Below are 19528 nucleotides of genomic sequence, written 5' to 3'. Positions count from 1 at the left end.
TTCATTGAGTGTGAAGACAGAGAGCAGAGACAGAAAGCAGAAGGAGGCGGCCGCTGCCTTTGTAGTCGGGGAGGAATGCGGAAATGTTGAAGCACTATGTCAAACTTTTTTGAAACGGGGTCAAGTCACATTCAGCCAGCGTGGGAAACGGAGGGGGAAAAAAAGTGGAGGCGAGGTGGGGGGAAACTCTTCTACTCCTGCTGCTGCTGCTACTCCCAGACTGAGCACAGACTGAGCACAGGAGCAGAGAGAGAGAGAAGCGGCGGCAGGAAAAAGAGTGGCAGCGTGGAGAGCTGGTGTAAGAGCCCCGCACTCTCGGGAGACTGATCGCTGCAAGGCTTTGATCAGCCCCAGAATAGTTAGCACAAGCCTCTCTCTCTCTCTCTCTCTCTCCTTCTTCTCCCCCCCCCCAAGGGAGGGGGGAGGAGGCGAGATCCTCTGTGCATTAAGGTGCAGCCTGCCCTACCGCTTGCAGGAAGATGCGAACTCAGGGCAGAGGCAGAGCCCCAGAGGAGACGCTGCGACTACCTGTGTGGCCCCGCCACGGTGCCTGCTGAGACCTGAGCCTGCAACCTCAGCCACCATCACCATGTGAACGCTTCGAATCCGGTTCGGTGCTGCTGCTTGGACCCATCATTCTTATGAGATGCTGATTATTTAAGGAAAAAAGAGGGGGAGGGAAACCTCTCCCCCATCTTTTCTTGTTTTCTTTTCTTTTTCATTCTTTCACCCCCTCCCTCCCCCCCCCCTTTTTTTTAAAGCCCAGCTCTCCTGGAGATCACTTTAGGTGGGAGTTTTCCTCTGAAGACCGAGGCAGTTCCAGAGCAATATCAGGTACTTTGGAAAGTGCCCATGTGCTCTCCTGGGTAGACCCTGTAACTTAATGCTCCACTAATTTCCTATTTAGGGGTAGGGGGTGGAGAGAAAAGTGGGTGGGAGCAGGAATCTTTTCCTCCCCCCCCCCCCGCCCGAAGATCTCGCTCTCCGCCTTTCAGACATTCCTTATTAATTTGCAGATTGTGCCGGATCGAGCCCACCCACCCATCCCGGAGAGGGGAAAAAACTTATTTTGCCTTTCTCCCATTGCGTGCATGCTGTATAAGGGAGCTGCTTTGGGGTGGTCCTCGAGCACGTTTTCTATGAAATGCCACGAAGGGCGGGTGTGTGTGCGCGCATGCATGGATGTGGGTGGGTGAATAAGGACTCATGCGGGCATTATGGAGAGGCTTGATCCTGGTCTGAGTATTTTGGGGGGTGGGGGCTGCCCGCCCGCCCGGGGAGGCGTTGTTCTTGTGGAAATCGCTTACCACGCATACTCGGCCACCCCCACCCCTCCCGATTCCCCCAGTTAGGGGGGGGGCGTTGCAGTGCGAAATGTTTAGGGAAGAGGGGCTCGCCCGCCTTTGCCGTGCAGTTGCAAGGCGGCCGGGCGAGCACGCAGGGCACCGAGCTCGCGCATGCATTCTTCATGTGACTTGGGAGGGGGGCAAGTTGCGATGTTAACCGCGCTCGAAAAGGAGCTCGGAGGGAGGAAAGTAACAACCCGCCCCCTTCCCCCCCCCCCCCCCAGGATGTGCGTTTCTTATAAGAGACCGGTAACTTTCCACTGCCAACCGGCCCGTTTGCAGCCTCCGGTAGCGGCTCCTCGCGGAACCTCCCTTGCAGCGAGTCTTCTCCGGGGCTGCGGGCTCCCTCGCCTCAGGCTGGCCGGCAGGCGCGGCGGTGTAGCCGCAGGCCCCGCCCCCTGGCGACCCCCCACACGCAGCTCCCCCCCCCCCGCTCTCCCCGCGCGCCCCGCGTTCCCGACCTCACACAGACACGCAGGCAGAGGCCGCCTGGTCGGTTGGGGGCGACCTCCATCCCAGAGGCACCCAGCGGCCCCGCCCTCCCCCGGGCCGTTCTCTCTTTCTATTGGCTGACGAGGCGCTTCCCTCAGAGGATCCTCTTCTTCGCTCGCTCGGGGGCACGTGGAGCTTTTTTCCTTCCCCTCCCCACCGGCCGCCTCTGCAGTCGCCACTTTTCGCTTTGCTGGGCACGCGGCGCTATTCGTTTTGTCCACCTCAGGTTTTTTGTTTTTTTTTTTAATTAATTATTATTTTTAAAAATTGGTATATCTATATCTATATATGTGTGTGTCTGTGCGTGTCAGAATGCCGGGACCTCAATTTCAAGCCCAGCAGGGCATGGTGTGAAGGTAAACGAGGCAGCAGCCAACCTTGCTTGGAAGCTAAAGCGGTGTCCTCGATAGGAGGCAGCATGGAAAGCTCCGTGGTGGGAGGAAAAGTGGGATATAAATATAAATAAATAACTTGGGAATAACAGAGAGAGAGAGAGGCGTTTAACATGCACATGGGTACCTGTGCCTCACAATAAAATAGCCACAATAGGTTTATGGGATAGGTTGTCAAAATGTTACTGCTCAACAGACTTTTTTCCCCTTTCTTTGGCCTTCCCATCTGAAAATGGTGCAGGTGGTCATAGCAGTTACTTCCATAAATTGGGGGGAGGGGGTAATGTAAGCAGCCACTGTGATCTGCCTTTGCTAGATGGTACCTTGTTCACATGGCTGGACTTATTTCTCTGGGCAGTTACTAACTGGTTAGCTGGCCTCTATAATGCCTGAACTGGCTCAAGGAAGGCATAATATGAAGTGTACACCTACCGTTTCAAATTTAAGCTCTCCTGCTGACAGTACTCAGTTATTCGTTGTTTCTGGCATATGCTTTAAAAATAATTTTCATATCTAAGTCTTGAGTTGGGGGTTTTTGTTTTGGTTTCTTGCATGTGTGATGCAGATGTAAAGTGTACTTTGGCAAGAATGTGCATTCGGGTTGAAAAGGCTTCTGTTTTGCATCCACCTTAGAAACATGGATGCATTTAGACAAATAGCAAAATATAGGCTCAAATGTGCTTTTACACATGCCACATATGAGATTGCTCTAAGGCTGCCATAGAGCAGTTACTCTGGAATAACTGTTGTCATTGTTACTCAGATGTTTCCGAAGCTTCGGTAATAGAACTTAGCCAGAGGTCGAACATATGCGCACGCACAGTTACATGGTCTTCGAAAGTCATATAATGCAATATGTTACTAAAAATGAAATTACACGCACATGTGAAATGCAAGAAAACTATTTTCAGAGGGGTCCATAGCCCAGTGGTAGTGCACATGCTTTTTATGTGGAAAGTCCCAGAGTCAATCTCTGGCGTCTCAAGTTTTAAAAAGAGGTAGCAGGTGATGGGAAAGACTTCTGCTTGAGACTCTGGAAAGCTGCTGCCTGCCAAAGTAGACAATATTGGGCTAGTTGGACAAGTATTTTGACGTGGCATAAGGCAGCTTTGTATCCCCCAAACAGAAGTGATAAAGTAGGGCTAAAATAATATGTCAAAATAAGAACTAAATCACACAATTGAAGGTTTTAAAAAATTATGTCAAATAATTGCATATCAGAACAGAAATACAGTGTCTATAGGTACCACAGAAAAAGTCTTAATTTTGTATTGATCTGTTCTGGTCACCTGTGAAGACTAAAAGTAGCATGCCATCCTCTTTACCACTATTTAAGCATTCCAAAGACCAATTTTCAGAATAATACAGTTTTGTTCCCAACACAATTTAAATCATGCTTGACTTCACTGCCAAGATGATGAGGAAGACAATTTATTTAATGTATGAATTGCTTCGCAAAGCAATTTACAACATAATGGAAATATATATGAAACAGATACATATATAAAAAGTTAAAACAATTGCATGTATGAAATCACACATACATAACGTACACATACATTTTAAAACAACAACAGAACATACATAAAATCAATTCAATACAGGTACCAACTTGGATAAAGATCTCAGTTATTTCAATAAATGCATTTATGCTGTGTGCTGGTTCTCATCCATGTGTGAGAATTGGTGAGTGAATGCAAATATGATTTTTCTACATAAATCCAACCTGAATGCGATTGTTTGGATAAAAAAGTTGGTGAAAATGATTAGTAATTTTCTACTAAGTGAGCTTTTGAAATATAGAGAATATAGAGTATGCCTTCTTATGCTGTTGCTAACAGGTAAATGACATATAGATGAGGTATTAGCCATGCTCCAGACAGAACTATTACTACTCATCAATATTGTACTGGGAAGAGAGAAGGAAAATGTTGAAGCAAACACCTAAACATGCGGGTATTTTATGGTAATCATGCTGTCTTGCTAAGTGTTTTTGTTCACATTGATCTTTATGTCTAAGAGTAGACAGCAATTGGTAATTGTTACTTATCTCTTGTCTTTCTCGTATGGCATCTTCCTTGCCGCTGAATGGTCACAGCCATTTGGGTATAAGACTTTCAGACATTGACACCACTAACGTTATCACAAACATCCGTAAGCAAAATATTGTGAGCACCAGAAAGAAACAATGTGGTTTCTCCAGAGATAATAGTTATCCCTACCACAAACCAGTATGTGAACAAGTCTAAAATGTGGGCACTGATAAGTGGCAACTGCCGTGCTGTTAGTGCAATGGGAGAAGTACCCAATAATCTGGTTTATTCAGTTGAGTTCTCTCATGAGCCTATAGGTCCATTCTACAACATGTTAAACCACTGTTACATACATTCTGTGCCTTACTGGAGTTCCATAAGGAGTCCTGAACTGCTGGTTACTTAAGGGCTCTATAACACAGCATGATAAGATATAAATATCCATCTTTATATGTTCTCTACTCATTTCACAATGCGTAGCATCTGCCTAGTTCTTAGAACTGTTTGCATCTTCATCTAGCTTCATATCAGTTAACATTGTTGTAGTTCTAATAGGTGTCAACAGCTACTAGCCATGATGGCTATGTTCTGCATCCTCTGTCAGAGGCATCTTGCCTCTCAATACCAGTTGCTGAGAATAGAAGGTGGGCTGAGTGTTATTGCACTCATGTCTTATTTGCAGGCTTCCCACAGGCATCTGATGGGCCATTGTGAGAACAGAAAGCTGGACTAGATGAGCCATTGACTTGGTCTAGCAGGCTGTTCTTATGTTCTTAGTCTTAACCTTCCTTCACTTCACCAAGTTCCTTTTCATCTCATGGTACATACTCTTAGCCTGGCCTTGTGAAAATTTAACATATGCCTCACTCTGCTCTGGAATATATTTTGAAAAAGTAGTTGAACTGGACATGGCGAGTTCCTCTTCTATGTTTCCGTCCCTGCCCAGTTTGTGACACTTGTAGCCCAATTCTGTGCATGTTTACTCAGCAGCATCCCACTGTTTTCATTAGGGTTAATTCTTAGATAAGGATATGTAGAATCACAGTTCTAGTTTTTCTCTTTCCCTTCTAGCACACTGATGACATCTCTATAGAACAGGGCATGTCCACATTATAAACTTGATCATTCTTATTTCCAAGAATTCTGGGAATTTTAGTTCAGTGAAGTTAGTGGAAGCCTAAAGACCTGTAACCAAAATCCTCAGAAGCTCAGAAAATTCCAATTCCCAGAATTGTTTTTGGTAGAACATGTGGCATTTACACAGTAGGTGTCTACATATCAACAAATGGAGGGTGGCAGGAGCTCCATATCATCAAAATTGGAAGGAATAATGAAACATTATCTATTCTGTTGATTAAAATAGAAGTGCCATGAATTTACTTGAAGCTAAAATCAGGACAGAGATATTTCTATGATATAAATTTGAGTGTTTTACCTAAAGTTCCAAAGAAGACACACTTGATTTTAATTTGATCCTCCTAATCAGCTAAAATGTGCCATTTAGCTATTGGATAAGCTGCTGTGATGTCATGGACTCTTCATAAACCTTTGAATTGTTCAAGAAGTTGTCAGCAACAAAGTTCTGTCAGTTGAGCTTAAAATATGGGAAATGAAAGCCCACATTGGGGGGAAGGAAGACCACATCAATTACATGGAGGCAGGATCTTTTGGCAACTCATGGGTGCTAGGAGTGGAAGGTGAAAGGTGGGAAGGAAACAAAATGAGAAGAGAACCAATGATATAAGAAGGCAAAAAGTCAGAGAGCCCGGAAGGTAGGGTAGACTAGATGGAGGATGCAGAGGGTTGAGGGAAGGAGAAACTTGTGTGAAATACAGACTTGCGAAGTCGTACAATACTTAAAAAGAAAGCTGTGTATTTTAGCACAAATGACAAAGAAAAGCAGATCTACGAGGAAGGCTGTATGGAGAAAAGAGTGAAAACAAGATTAGAGGAAAAGTAGCTGAAGGACAAGGGACACACCAGTTGGTAGATCCAGAAGTAGATCTGGTAGGGAGTTGAAAGGCAGGGCCAGTGTTGGGAAAAACCAAGGGGAAAGCTTACCCAGGGTCTTAGAGGCTGGTAGGTTCTAAGAGTCCAGGAGCAAAACAGGAGAGGCAGATATACACTTGATGAAAAAAACTCAACTGCATAACCCAAGAACATTGGAAAAGTAATGCTAAAGTCTTGCTGTATATATTTTTCTAAGTTGTGGTTTTATTGCCATCCTTCATTAGCTTTGTCTAATTTGTCTCCCAAACCTGACTGCTTTAATTTCTGTTTTTTAATTTATTTGTAAAATGTTGGCCATTGTAATCTGTTGCCAACAGTCTGAGAATTGCTACATTAAAAATGAATGCAAATAATTGTTTTTCAAAATGGCTCCTTCATGATAAGATTAAGATTGGCTGTTATGAATAATATTTGATACTTGGTTATGCTTTGGTTAATCATTAGTATTTGAAAATAAAGGAAAGTTGTGATCTGTGTGTAGGCAAATTTGTTGCTATTCATTACTTGAAAGATGGATTTGCTGTAAAAAGGTAAAGGTACTCCTGCCTGTACGGGCCAGTCGTGTCCGACTCTAGGGTTGTGCGCCCATCTCACTTAAGAGGCCGGGGGCCAGCGCTGTCCGGAGACACTTCCGGGTCACGTGGCCAGCGTGACTAAGCTGCTCTGGCGAGCCAGCACCAGCGCAGCACACGGAAACGCCGTTTACCTTCCCGCTATACAGCGGTACCTATTTATCTACTTGCACTTAGGGGTGCTTTCGAACTGCTAGGTGGGCAGGAGCTGGGACCGAAAGACTGGAGCTCACCCCGCCGCGGGGATTCGAACCGCCGACCATGCGATCGGCAAGCCCTAGGCACTGAGGTTTTACCCACAGCGCCACCCGCGTCCCCTGCTGTAGCTAGTCATAATTAAGCATTGATCTTGCATAACAACTCTTAAATTAAGAGATAAGAGACTTGGCCTGCTATTGCCACATCTTTGCTGGATTACTTTGGTCAAGCAAAGTGACCTCTTGGTTTTCATTTTTCCTTCTCAATCTTAATTTGGTTGAGGGACAAGAAAGAACAGAAATCTATCTATCTGTACAACTATCTGGCTTCCATAATTTTACCATATTTTTTCATTTAGAAATGATCCAGTCCTCATCCAAATATGCATTAACAAGCTTTGAAATGTATTTGTATAAAAAATATACCACATAATATATAAAAAAATCTCTGAGTGGTTTACATTCTTACAGCTTATTATTTTTTAGATGAATCCAGAGGAGTAATAAAAGTATTACTGAATGTTTATCATAATAGGGCAAGATACAGCATTAAAAGTCTTGCAGGCTGCAGTGGGAATGTTAAACACTCTGCCATGATTAAATTTCTCCCACTTAAAGCAGTAAGATTTAACTGTGCTTAACATTGCTTGGATTGTGCTCCATTTTTAGCCACAAATGATAAAATATTATATTCAGTTTTCAATCCAATAAATGGAACTACAGCGATTATATATTACCTAATCTGAAAGAGCATAATATTAATGTAAAACTCAGGCTTTACTGGTACAGCCTTTTGTGAGTACAAAATGGGATGAGGATTATATCAGCAATGAAAAATCAATTGCATGATTCAGAAAATGAAACTTAATATCCGGCTAGTTAATAATGCACGTTCAGAATTTAAGTACTCATGGTCATTGTGAGCCATGTGTCCTAAAGATTTTGTCAAGTACTGCCAGCTGTGCAAGCAGTTACTGAAATGGTCTCAGACTAAATCTAAGCCCAGCTCCTTTCTGTTTAGTCTGAGTACATGTTGGTGGATCTGGACACTTGTCATGCATGTTATACCGACTTGCTGATTAGATTACATGGGTCTACCCGTGAAGATGTTTCAGAAACTTTAGCTGGCATGAGGCACTAGGCAGCTACCAATTTGTTTATTAGCCCAATTTAAGGTGACGGTTTTGCCCTATAAAGCCCTAAAACACAGCATTCTGATTATCCCAGGAAGTGTCTTATTCCATGTGTTGTCCCTTGAGAATTGAAACCTGCAGATGGAGCCATCCAGGTTCTGTCCATTCTGGATGGTAGGTTGTATTTCACAATAAACAGGTTTGTTTTCTTTTTTCTGTAGTGACCCTGGACCTGAATTCCAAGAGGTCTTTCTCTTTGTTTGTTAAAGGCTAGGTGGACTTTTAAAAAAAATTATTTCATCAAACCTTTGGGGTTTTAAGGGTACAGCTTGTGCTGTTGTTTTTCCTGGTGTATAAAATATATTTTTGTATATTTATTGCTGATTTGTGTTTGTGACTTGGCTTAGATGTAGCAGGAAACCCACATTTTGGTTTCAACTTCCAGGCATATAATAGGCAAACCATGGTTTAGTGGTGCTTGCCTGTTTAATTTTCTATCTGGTCAGAACTTGGGACGTGTCCATTGGGAAAGACAGCAACACAGGTTGGTTGTTGCAGCACCACGGATAGCTCCTAGTGAGCAACTCCTCCATCCAACAAGGGTTGGAAGCAGCAGTCCACTCCATCTTAGCTAAGGGCTTATCAACACTTAAAATTTTGCCCCACGCTTTCCAGGCACAGGCCCATGCTTTAAAGCTCTGTGTCTAAGTACTCTTTTTTTCACCCCAGAGCTTTCCTTGAAAAAATCTGCTTGGACACGGAGTGTGTGGATAAAAGGTCATTGTCTTCTTGTGGAAAACAAAGTCTCTTAAAGGGCCAACTCTAGCATGAAGACAGACACCTCTCCTGCTTTCCATGGCCTCCCACTTGGCATGTTTCTTAATATAAGAATGTTTTTGAACCACCAAAAATATATTGCACCATTGGTCTTGTGTGATACTGTGGGGGGCACTTGGTTCCTCAGACCAGATGCTTTGGGGAGCTCTTTCAATGGGCACATGTTTATCAGGTTTAATGATCTGATCACCAACATCTGGCTTAGGAACTTGGTCTGGCTCCTTAGCTGGTAGCACTGTAGCCCCTGACTTGGTGTTTTGGTCATTGCTGGACAGTCCCCCTGAGGCAGAGCAGTGACTCTAACTGTGCTTTGTTGGTTGTCTGCGAATTCAGTTATAACAGCAGACCCCAGTTAGCCTTGAACTTGTAAATCATCGCTCCCCATCTAGATTTACCTGCCTGGAGGAGGTTAGAAACATTTTCTTCCATTTTCAGCTAACCATGGTTTATCTTTATGGAACCAGGAACTACTGCTTATCCAGACAAGCATGTTTAGTTGCCTCCTAGCCATGCAATACTTTCTGTGCCATTCAGCCAACCCACAGGTTTAGGGCAAGGACGGGAATTTCTCCCTAGCATAGCATTGTACAACATGGAAAAACTTTTTAAAAAACTTACCTGCAAGAGAACAATTTGTTAGCAGGCAGTTGCATCTGCTGAAGCACAGAAATATGTCTAGGATTCTTTATGTCTTCTATTATCAGATGAAGACCTAATGAGACACACATACCTCCCCAAACCTGCCTAACACTACCGTTGTTTTAAATAACATGCCAGTTTCTTACTTGAGATCAGACAAGCAGGCACTCCTGACAGGGTGTTTTAATTGGTGCACCAAGACTGTGGAATAAATTCCTATGGAGATCTGTCAGGCTATCTCTCTTTTCATTATTATTATTTTTTTGCTATCTATGGAATACTTGTTTGTTTCAATGTGCCTTTGATTTGTGAGTTTTCTGCCATTTTGCTGTGCTTGTTTTTTAATCTGCCGCTGCTTCACCTGCCATGTTTTTAATGATGGTTGTTTATTTCTGGAACCAGACTAAATTATTCTGAATGAACTGCAGAATGCACATTTCTTAATTTTTATAATAAAGTCCAAGTGTAACATTTAACTTGATTCAGTTCACAGAGCACAAATATTCTGTCCCCTTGATCTGCATCCCATTGCCTCTTGTAATTGCACTGTTTAAAGGGCTCATTTCACTTAAATGTGTGCAAGCCAGTTGTATTACATATGCCAGCTAAATGTGCAGACAAAGTGTTTAATGGCAATATTCTATTATGGAAGCCGGTGGAGAGATACTCCTAATACTAATTATGTTCTCTTTGGTGGTTTTTTTTGTCCCTTAGATCTCATTAGCTTTACAAAGATAATGATTCCAAAGACTACCAGATAATTGCCACTGGCTAAGCAAGAAGGCTCACGTGGGCATTACTACAGTTCTGGAAGGGTGCAAGAACCATCCTGCAGGCTGCTCCATCTGTCAAAATATCTGGACACCCTGTTCCAATAACAACTAAGGACAGATTTGCACATAGGGAACAAGGGCAACAGCCACAGCACCTGAAACACCACAGAAAGAAACTGGGGAAGAAGGAAAGCGGTGTCACCATGGAGAAGGACAGCATGACCCTAGCTGATCAACAATATGAATGTGTAGCTGAGATTGGTGAAGGAGCCTATGGGAAGGTGTTCAAGGCCCGGGACCTGAAGAATGGTGGACGTTTTGTAGCACTGAAGAGGGTGCGGGTGCAGACAAGCGAAGAGGGGATGCCACTTTCCACCATACGTGAGGTGGCTGTATTGAAGCATCTGGAAACATTTGAGCATCCCAACGTGGTCAGGTGAGGAAGGTGCGGGGGGGGGCAGTGGCAAGGCATATGGCCAACTGTATCCCAGTTACACAGTTTGGGTGTTCTGAGCATCATGTTTGGGGTATGTGGCTCGATTGAGCACTAGAATAGTTGTCTGAAATGAATTTGAAGTTTGCTCAAGTGTATGTTTTGCCAACCTGCCTAACCCACCTTTTCTTGAGCTCTGCCTCCCACGCATTCAAACATCCATCTCCAGAGGCATAGGTGTGTGACTTAAGTATTTGAGTGGATGGGCATGGAGCCACATGTAAGCTGTGGTCTTTTTCAGCACAAAAAAGGAAGAATAGAAAGAGAGAAGCTCTTTTGTCCTGGGTATTAGTTGTGCCTAGTAAAAGCTGGTGCTATTTTAGCGCTACTAAACACTGCCTATGTGGCAATAAGAATCTTTTATACTAGGCAGGACAATTCTGCAGTTTTAGAAAGCTCAGAATTTGTTCTTGGTTAAGTAGCTTTCTAATGCTTAAAATGTTAAAAGTAATATGTAAAATTCAAAATGAACATGTAAATAAAAATATTAAAGGTTGAAATCTTGCTCAGCTGCAACCTTAACTCAGGCCACCAAAATCTCTGCCTGATTTTTTTTTTAAAAAAAAACATTTCCAAAAGATGCTTAGACTTGCCCTTCATGTCTCAGTGTGCCTAAGGATCGGTCTAAAGCATACCTTAAAATCATGGTCGGTCATGGGATAGGTGGTGGTCTGGCAAGTATGTTGGACACAAGCCATCTAGTGAAACAGAACCTCAATTGATTGACAGATGGTATAGAACCCAGCTGTATGTGGCCTGGAAGTACATTACTTTTTAATTTTTAAAAATAAATTCATACTCCTTCCTTCTTCCCAAAGGAGCCATTACTTGTTAGTCCACAGTGGTAGTCCTATTTCTGTCAGCAATTCTTGTCCTTCATCACTCTGAAGTTGGTTGATTGTGGGAGAAGTCAGAAAATAGAACTGACTTATTTTCATTATTGCTGCTCTGATACATGACAACTTTAGTTTAGTTTTGTTCAAAACAGTGCAAGGCTTCCTGTCAGCAACCAGACAGTCTTGTGTGTTCAAATCTACATTATTTTCATTGTGTTCTTGCTGGTAATTGTGATAGCTGGAGAACAGGACTCGTTGACCACTTTCATGGGTGTAGTCTCAGTACTTTTAATCATACATTTCTTCAGATGAGTAACATGTTAGATATGTGATAATGTGAGGTTCAAGTCTGAATGGTGATTAATCATAGAAAATCGTGCCCGTACATACCAAGAATCATGATAGAATTTGGAAAGAATCAGGCTTGGGAGTTTTTGTGACATCTTCTAAGCAATTCTGAAGTATATAATTAATCCATAATAAATCTTCACATTGAGTTTCTTATTTTGGAATCCATTAAGATAAACAGTAACATTTGTGTTTACAAAGTAATTTTATATGTGCAAAGTCAAGTAGGTTTGAAAACCCTTATTTTCTGCCTTTTTTAGATGCAGTGAAAGATCTGTCTTGTCATTAGGAAGACTGGGTAAACTGTAGTTTGTTTAAGATGGTGGATGGGATTATTTTGTGCAAAAGATAATTCCATCCCACCCAGTACTGCTGCTGATCAAACTCCATTGATTTCAGTAGAGTACAATCTAGTTAAAACCTGTTAATTATTACTCTCTGAGTGCAGTATTCAACTAACTGTTCATCTACCTTATACTCATATATATCAAGCTTTTGTAGGAAGTTAAAAGTCTTGCTGAAATCCAAATATGATTAGCATCTTTTTCTACTAAACCACTTCTTTATTTAAATAAAGAAACTGTGTTGGTCTCATATGACTTCCTCCTAACAAACTCTGTTGGTTATTTGTAATAACATTTATTCTTGAACTACCCAGAAACTGTAAAATTGACATATTTAAAGGCCTTGTACAGTGACTGCATACAATTTATTTATAGTAATACCTTTGAATCACCAAAAATATTATGGTGGCATACAAAAAATAATTGAAACGTCTTAAAAAATAAAATCATAAAATACAAAATAAATGACCAACGCTCAATCAAATTAATATTGTAATAGTTTAGAAGGCTGAATGTTTATTTCTTCTAAAACGAAGTTTAGAAGGCCCATCATCTTAAGACTAATTGATTATGAGGCCTATTTGTGAGGAGGTATCTCAGGGTTGTATCATTAATCTTCAATAACCATAAAATAAAGAAGAGAAAACATATTGCAACAACTTGTGTCATTCTCTATTACCCTCTTTCTTCCATATCTTTAGATCAGGGTTTCCCAAACTTGGGTCTCCAGCTGTTATTTTGTACTACAGGTCCCATCATTCCTGGCCACTGGCCCTGCTAGCTAGGCATGATGGGAGTTGTAGTCAAAAAACTGCTGGAGACCCAATTTTGGGCAACCCTGTTTGGATCATATAGCATAGTATCCAACTAAGTTTTGGGTGTTCTCTTATTTTAGATAACTTTATAATCCACTTATTTTGTTATATATCTTTTAGATTTTAGCCATTAATTTAAATACCAGATTGCCCTTTCAAATAATCAAATGAGGCCTGAGTCTCCATGTCCTTGCCATAATCCTCAATCTGATGGCCCTGCTGGGGTGAAAGTGCTGCACCCCCAGGTCCCTGTGCACATCATGGAGTTTTGGACTACAGATGTTAACTACATCAACGAGATCACTTCACCAAGATAAAGCACAGAACGAACTCCCTCCCACGTTTTAATTCCTGGAAGAACCTCAGGTAGCAGGACTAATAAAGCTCTCTGTGCAGGATCTTGAAGAAATGCTCTTTCATATAGCTTTCCTAAATGCCAAACACTATCGTCTAGGTACGTGCAGAACATAAGCAGCCTTACGTAATCAATCTGACCCTAGAAACATTCGCAACAGAATCTGCAGTTTAGAGCACTATGAGCTCCCTTTGAAAGAATTGTCCGGGTGTAAATGTTCTGTGTTTCACCTTTCCCCTACATAGAAAACCAATCAGTCTTTTGTCTAAATGTCTGTTTGGCATACCATGGACATAAGCACATCTTACTGTGTTTTGTTTTTTAAGAATCTTGACATTTCAAATGTATTTAGTAAGATAAACTTAGTGTATCCAGCCCAGAGTTCAAATGAGAAGATGAAATGCTTAATTAGCCTTTATTGTGCACAGTAGATAAATCTGGCACAAATATGTCCACTAGTTATGTAAGTTACTGCTGCTCTGCTTGCGGAAAACATGAAGTATACGTAGACAAAGGAGAGACTTTGCCAGGAATAAATGACATATTGGATTCAGGAAATTCCTGTGTGTAAAATTAGGAGTATTTCCTGCTGTAATGCATCTGTAAGAATTCTTCTGATTATACTTGTTGCATTCAGCTCCATTAGCTTGCATATACTAGAATCTGCATTTATAGAATATGACTCAGAACTGGGATATTTTAAGCTAAATTGCTACATTTTCAATGGAGAATTTATTTGTTTGGACCATAGGTCATAACAAAAATCGTAATTTGCATTTCAATTAAATGTAGTCACTGAAAGTTTAAAGCGTTCAGTGTCTTCAAGTTCTATAGGCAGATAATACCTATGCTTGTAGTTTCCCCTCCACTTGATTCTTGGAACTTTGTTTTCTCCTAGAAATATCGTGTTAAATGTTTTGAGGAGTTATTCTCTAAGCTTTGGGTACACAAAAAAGCCATACTAGAATGCAGTAATCTGAGTTCTGTGCTTGTTGCTTAGGAAGCAGCCCAAGATGCTGGTATATGTAGCTATTTCTAGTAAAATTAGTTATGTGTGATAGAAGTAGTGATTTCTAAGCTCACAAAAACACTCGGTGCACAATTTCTTTTTTGGGAAAACAACCTATCTTTTTCTTTTTTTTGTTTGTTAACTCCCAAGGCACCAATTGAGGAAAATTAGCTTCAGCTCCAAAATCATGAATCAGACTACATGAGATATTGTATTACTAACGATGTCTCCTAAAACATGGGAATACAACCTCTAGGGAGGCCAAAAAGTATTGCTCCTATTCTTTGTGCAACTTTCAAAAAAAAAAAAAAATGCCACAGGAGCTGAAGAAAATGGTTTTACAGAGGTCTTGCGAACCATATTGTTTCCTGTCAGGTGTGCCAGCAACATGGTTGGACCTCTCCCATCCAATGATGGCCTCTCACTGTCATCACCAACCACTTTCCACGTGGTGTGATGACCATACAGAAGCTTTCACAACCTGAAGCTGAAGGGAGTTGCAGTCTAAACCATCTGGAGGGTGCCAGGCTGACAAAGCTGCCTTGCGGTATGGCTTTGTCTGAATGATGACACAACTTCTCTCAGTGTTCCCGTCAAGCCACACCAGACTTCTGAAATAGGTGGGCAGGTCTTGGCATACATACTGGTTAAAGTTTTGCTTTGAGCTTGGGTGTTGCTGGTGCCTGACAGGTTAATGTGCCAAACCCCTCAGGACTCAATAGGTACCATTCGTTTCTGTTTTAAATACATGAAATGATAACACACACCAAAAAAATTACCCAAAAAAGGGACTGTTCAGGAGGTGCACTCAAAATTGATGACCCTTGCGATGTAGATTGGCAGGGATTCTTGAAGACTCTGGTTTGATCCTTAGAGGATGTTCTGTGAAGAATCAGGCGTCAAACAATAAACAGAAAATTACATAAAGCATAATTGGAAGAGCACAGAAGATATGAAGATATGAAGATAAGTGTTTTCTCTGCCTCCCAAATATGTGTGTTTGTGTGTATTATTTATATATTTATGGAGAGCTAGAGAGAGATTTTCCTAAGTGCTCAAAGCAGTTCACATATAATTATCGCAACAACACTGTATGGTCACCATAATTATTCCCTTACTGTAGACCGTCTGAGGCTAAGTCAGCAGCTGAGCTGACATTTGCACTAGGGACTTCCAAGCTCATCATTTATATTCCTAACCAATATTTGACATCCCTTTTTAGATGGTAGTTAGCACCCTTGCTGTATGGGGAAGAAGCTGACAATATTTCTTCTTTCTGCCTGGAGCCTTGATCAGAATACCTTGAACGCCATATATAGCTGCTGTGGAAGTCTAGTTAGTTGAACAGTGTAAATAAATAAACAAACAGAATAACATTATTGACCTCTTAAAATTTAGCCATGATGGCTCCTTCTGGGATTGCCTTTTGTCTTTTAACATTAGGAGAAAGACATTTCTTGTGAGCATCTTAAGTGGCATGGCTGTTTTTTGTCTGTCCCTTTAATTATCTTCTAACTAATGTCTGCATTTTGTGGTGTTCTCTTTTTTGAAGTTAATTGTTACTGTGGTAGGTTTTCCTACCCCTGCCTGCACAGCTGTTGAACTTTGAATTCCTTATGGTTGCTGTTGTAGCACACGTGGACTGATTTTTATGCCAATTCAGTGTTGTTCATAAGACCCCATAGCAAGGCTTCATTGTCATCTTGGATCCAAAGCAGTTCTTTCATGTGATCTTGAAAGACAACTGCTTTCATACAGTCAACATTTCTTCCACATGTTAAATGGACAGCAGTGAGCATGGGCATTTATATTATAATGATAATTCTATTGGGTTGTATCTAATGTAGCAGTGGGTAAAATGTTCCATTAGTGCAAGGATTTATGCTTGCGCAAAGAAACTTTCCCCCCTACCTCAAGGATAGTTGTGTCCTGCACACATGCAATAGCAGGTGCCTGAATACATAGCTAGTTAACCCTATACTCCCTAAATAAGTTGCAACAAGGCAATGGGCCTCTTGGGCTTGATGTCCCAGCTCTGTCCCAGCTTCTGCCAACTTAGCAGTTTGAAAGCATGCCAGTGCAAGTAGATAAATAGGCACTGCTGTGGCAGGAAGGGTAAACGGCATTTCCGTGCTCTCAGGCTTCCATCACTGTGTGCCGTTGGCACCAGAAGCGGTTTAGTCATGCTGGCCACAAGACCCAGAAAGCTGTCTGTGGACAAACACCAGCTCCCTCGGCCCGAAAGCGAGATGAGCGCTGTACCCCATAGTTGCTTTTGACTGGACTTAACCGTCCAAGGGTCCTTTACCTTTACCTTTTGCCTGTATTACATTCCCATAAGATATACAGGCAGTCCAGGACAGTAAATTCCTTGACATAGCCCAAGAAAGAGTAGCAAATCAGAGCCTTTTATCTTTTGGGGTTTAAGGGTATTTAGGATGGTCATTTACAGTAAAAGAAATTTGACACTGCTGTGTGCAGGAACATCTGTCTGTATCACTATAGGCCTGTAGTGCCTCCCAAATGGCTAGCAAGCTTTCTTAGAATTAAGAAGGATCATTGCTCTTGGTGCATTTTTAGAACTCCGTTTGTCAGCAAAACATGTGTGCTTTACTTTGTGTTCTCTACGTAAACTCTACACATTCTGATGCAATGATGAACAAGTGGTTTTAAAATATTATACATATGGGCTTAGAAAGGCACAAGAGTCATATGTAATTAATATATAGCGTTTTCCTGAACCGAAAGAAGACATTCCTTTGCTTAGATAAATTATTCAATAAATATGTTCCATATTATAATAGCAATAATGTTGTAATGAAATAAGCATTGGTAACATTTTGAAGTGCTATACATTTGAGCTGAAAAGCACTTGCTATTTATAGGGGAAAATGTTTTGTCAGTTTCCATGGAGAATGGTGTAATGTGGTTTATAGTTTTCCTCTGAGAAAAAGGTTTTAAAAGGAAATATTCATATGCCCAAAACTCAAAATGCTTCTCAATTAACTGCCATAGTTCCTGACTTACAATAAGTTTTTCATAAAAGTGGTAGACTGATATATTAGCTGCATACAAATAAATATAAATAACTACATTGATATTAAGATAATATCAGCATTTACAGGTGAATTGGTGCCAATGTTGGTCCAGTTTGCATGTCAGGGTAAACCATAGTTAATTGTTATTTGCTGTTAACACACCTTTCAAGGCTGTTTTGTCTCCTCTTTGCTAGTGTGCAGAGGAAACAAAATACAGTCCCTTGCTTAGCATTACAACTGAACCAGAGATTGTGGTTTGTTTTGCTCCAACAAACCATGATTAAGGCAAGAGCAAACCTTGGCTACGGATCCTGATTCTTCGTGAGTAAAAGCAACCAGAAGCCTGGTTCAGACATAATGCTAAGCCAAGGGTCATGGTTTATTTTCTCTGAGCATGAGCATAGTATAATAGAATTGTAGAGTTGGAAGGCATCCAAAGGTCATCTCGTCCAACTCCCCGAAATGCAAGAATTTCAGCTAGACCATATATGAAAGATGGCCACCCAGCCTCTGTTTATAAACCTCAAAGCAAAGAGAGTCGTCCACCTCTCATGGGAGTCTGTAGGATGGAAACAAGTGACCAAGAGTTAGGGATTCACAGTAAACTATTAACTATGGTTTACCATTATATGAGAACAAGGCCAGTGAGACTTTTACATATATTAGTGTACTTGGCAACACACACATATTTTCCTGATTTTAGAAGAGATAAATATATATTTCCCAAATTATCATACACCATCTTATGTTGGACTGTCAGATCTGTGCCAAGTAACAGAAGAGCACATTTTTATCATGCCACAGAAAGTATAATTTCTGACAATTTCCAGGGACAGGATTTATCATGAGCCCTCTGCATGATAGTAAATGAACACGACCAGCTTGGTATGGGCTGGGAGTTGGATTTTAGGGGATCAGCCCTAAACCGGAAGGGACCTAATCTCAGTGGCAGAGCAGAAGCTTTACACGCAGAAGTTACCAGGATCAATACCTGGCTTATTCAGATGTAGTAATCAGGTAGCAGGTGATGGGGAAGAGACATCTGAGACCTCTGGGACCCCAAAGGGCTACTCCGAGTGGACAGTGGATTATTTTTCTTACAGTGAAGTGGTATATAAATTTTAATAAATAAATGTTCACTTGTTATGTCATTGTCAGTGAAGTTACCACATCAGAAGTCATTTCTAATAAAAGTTAAAGGGCACACGTAGACCTTTAATTCTTGTAAACTCTTTTGTTGATCCTGGAGTTTCCACTGAAAAACTGAGTCAACTAATTTGGGAAGGAACCTGACTAATACAACCAAGTGTGCATGTAGGTTATGATCAGAAAGTCACACAGTTTTAAATAGTCATTTTTAGCTTTATAATACAATTCTATGATTCCTAGAGAAGGTGGGGCTGCTGAAAAGAGAACAATCGGAAAAGAAAACAGATTTTGGTGTGCCCATGTTGTTGTAGGCATTCCCCATGTTTGTTTATGTAAGATATAAAATGAGTCATTATCACTTTATTTGAATCTTGTTAATCTAACCTCAGCAGAATGAAAAGACTTGCTTTAAAATGAGATATATATATATATTTGCCATGAAGTGTTGGGTAGTTTTAACATATGTAGATGAAACTCTACAGATGAAACTTGGGTAATGACTCAAAGTATCTGTTGCTGTTTAGTATTTCTGAGGAATTCCCCTCTCAGAATTATCATGATATATACTGGCTGTGTCAGCTTTAATGTTTCCCAGACTAGCACATTTCTTCTCCAAGTGTTGTGTGAATGCATTTCCCTGTGCATGGGTTTTGTTTCTCTCAATCTTTCAAGCTAGACTTATAGTGTAAATGGGAGTTGTGGAAAGAGGGGGGAGGA

The 19528-nt window shown here is 41.2% G+C and overlaps 1 protein-coding gene across 4 annotated transcripts in view; it reads left to right on the top strand.

The window, feature by feature from the left end:
- The first annotated feature begins 262 nt into the window (after positions 1–262).
- Positions 263–19528, top strand: part of CDK6 (cyclin dependent kinase 6) — a 105923-nt gene continuing 86657 nt past the window's right edge. The window contains exons 1-2 of one of the 4 annotated variants that reach the window (XM_081833861.1): positions 263–834; positions 10366–10860. In XM_081833861.1, coding sequence (XP_081689987.1) covers positions 10628–10860 — 233 coding nt within the window. In that variant the 5' untranslated portion in view covers positions 263–834; positions 10366–10627. Of the gene's footprint in view, positions 835–1840; positions 2065–2096; positions 2195–8269; positions 8375–10365; positions 10861–19528 lie in introns of those variants that run through there. The other 3 variants (XM_081833863.1, XM_081833862.1, XM_081833864.1) reach the window with 3 other exon arrangements.

The sequence above is a fragment of the Podarcis erhardii genome, assembly GCF_964252035.2.
Source record: "Podarcis erhardii genome assembly, chromosome: 12".
Classification (NCBI taxonomy): Eukaryota; Metazoa; Chordata; class Lepidosauria; order Squamata; family Lacertidae; genus Podarcis; species Podarcis erhardii.
This window is presented reverse-complemented; position numbering and strand designations above follow the sequence as displayed.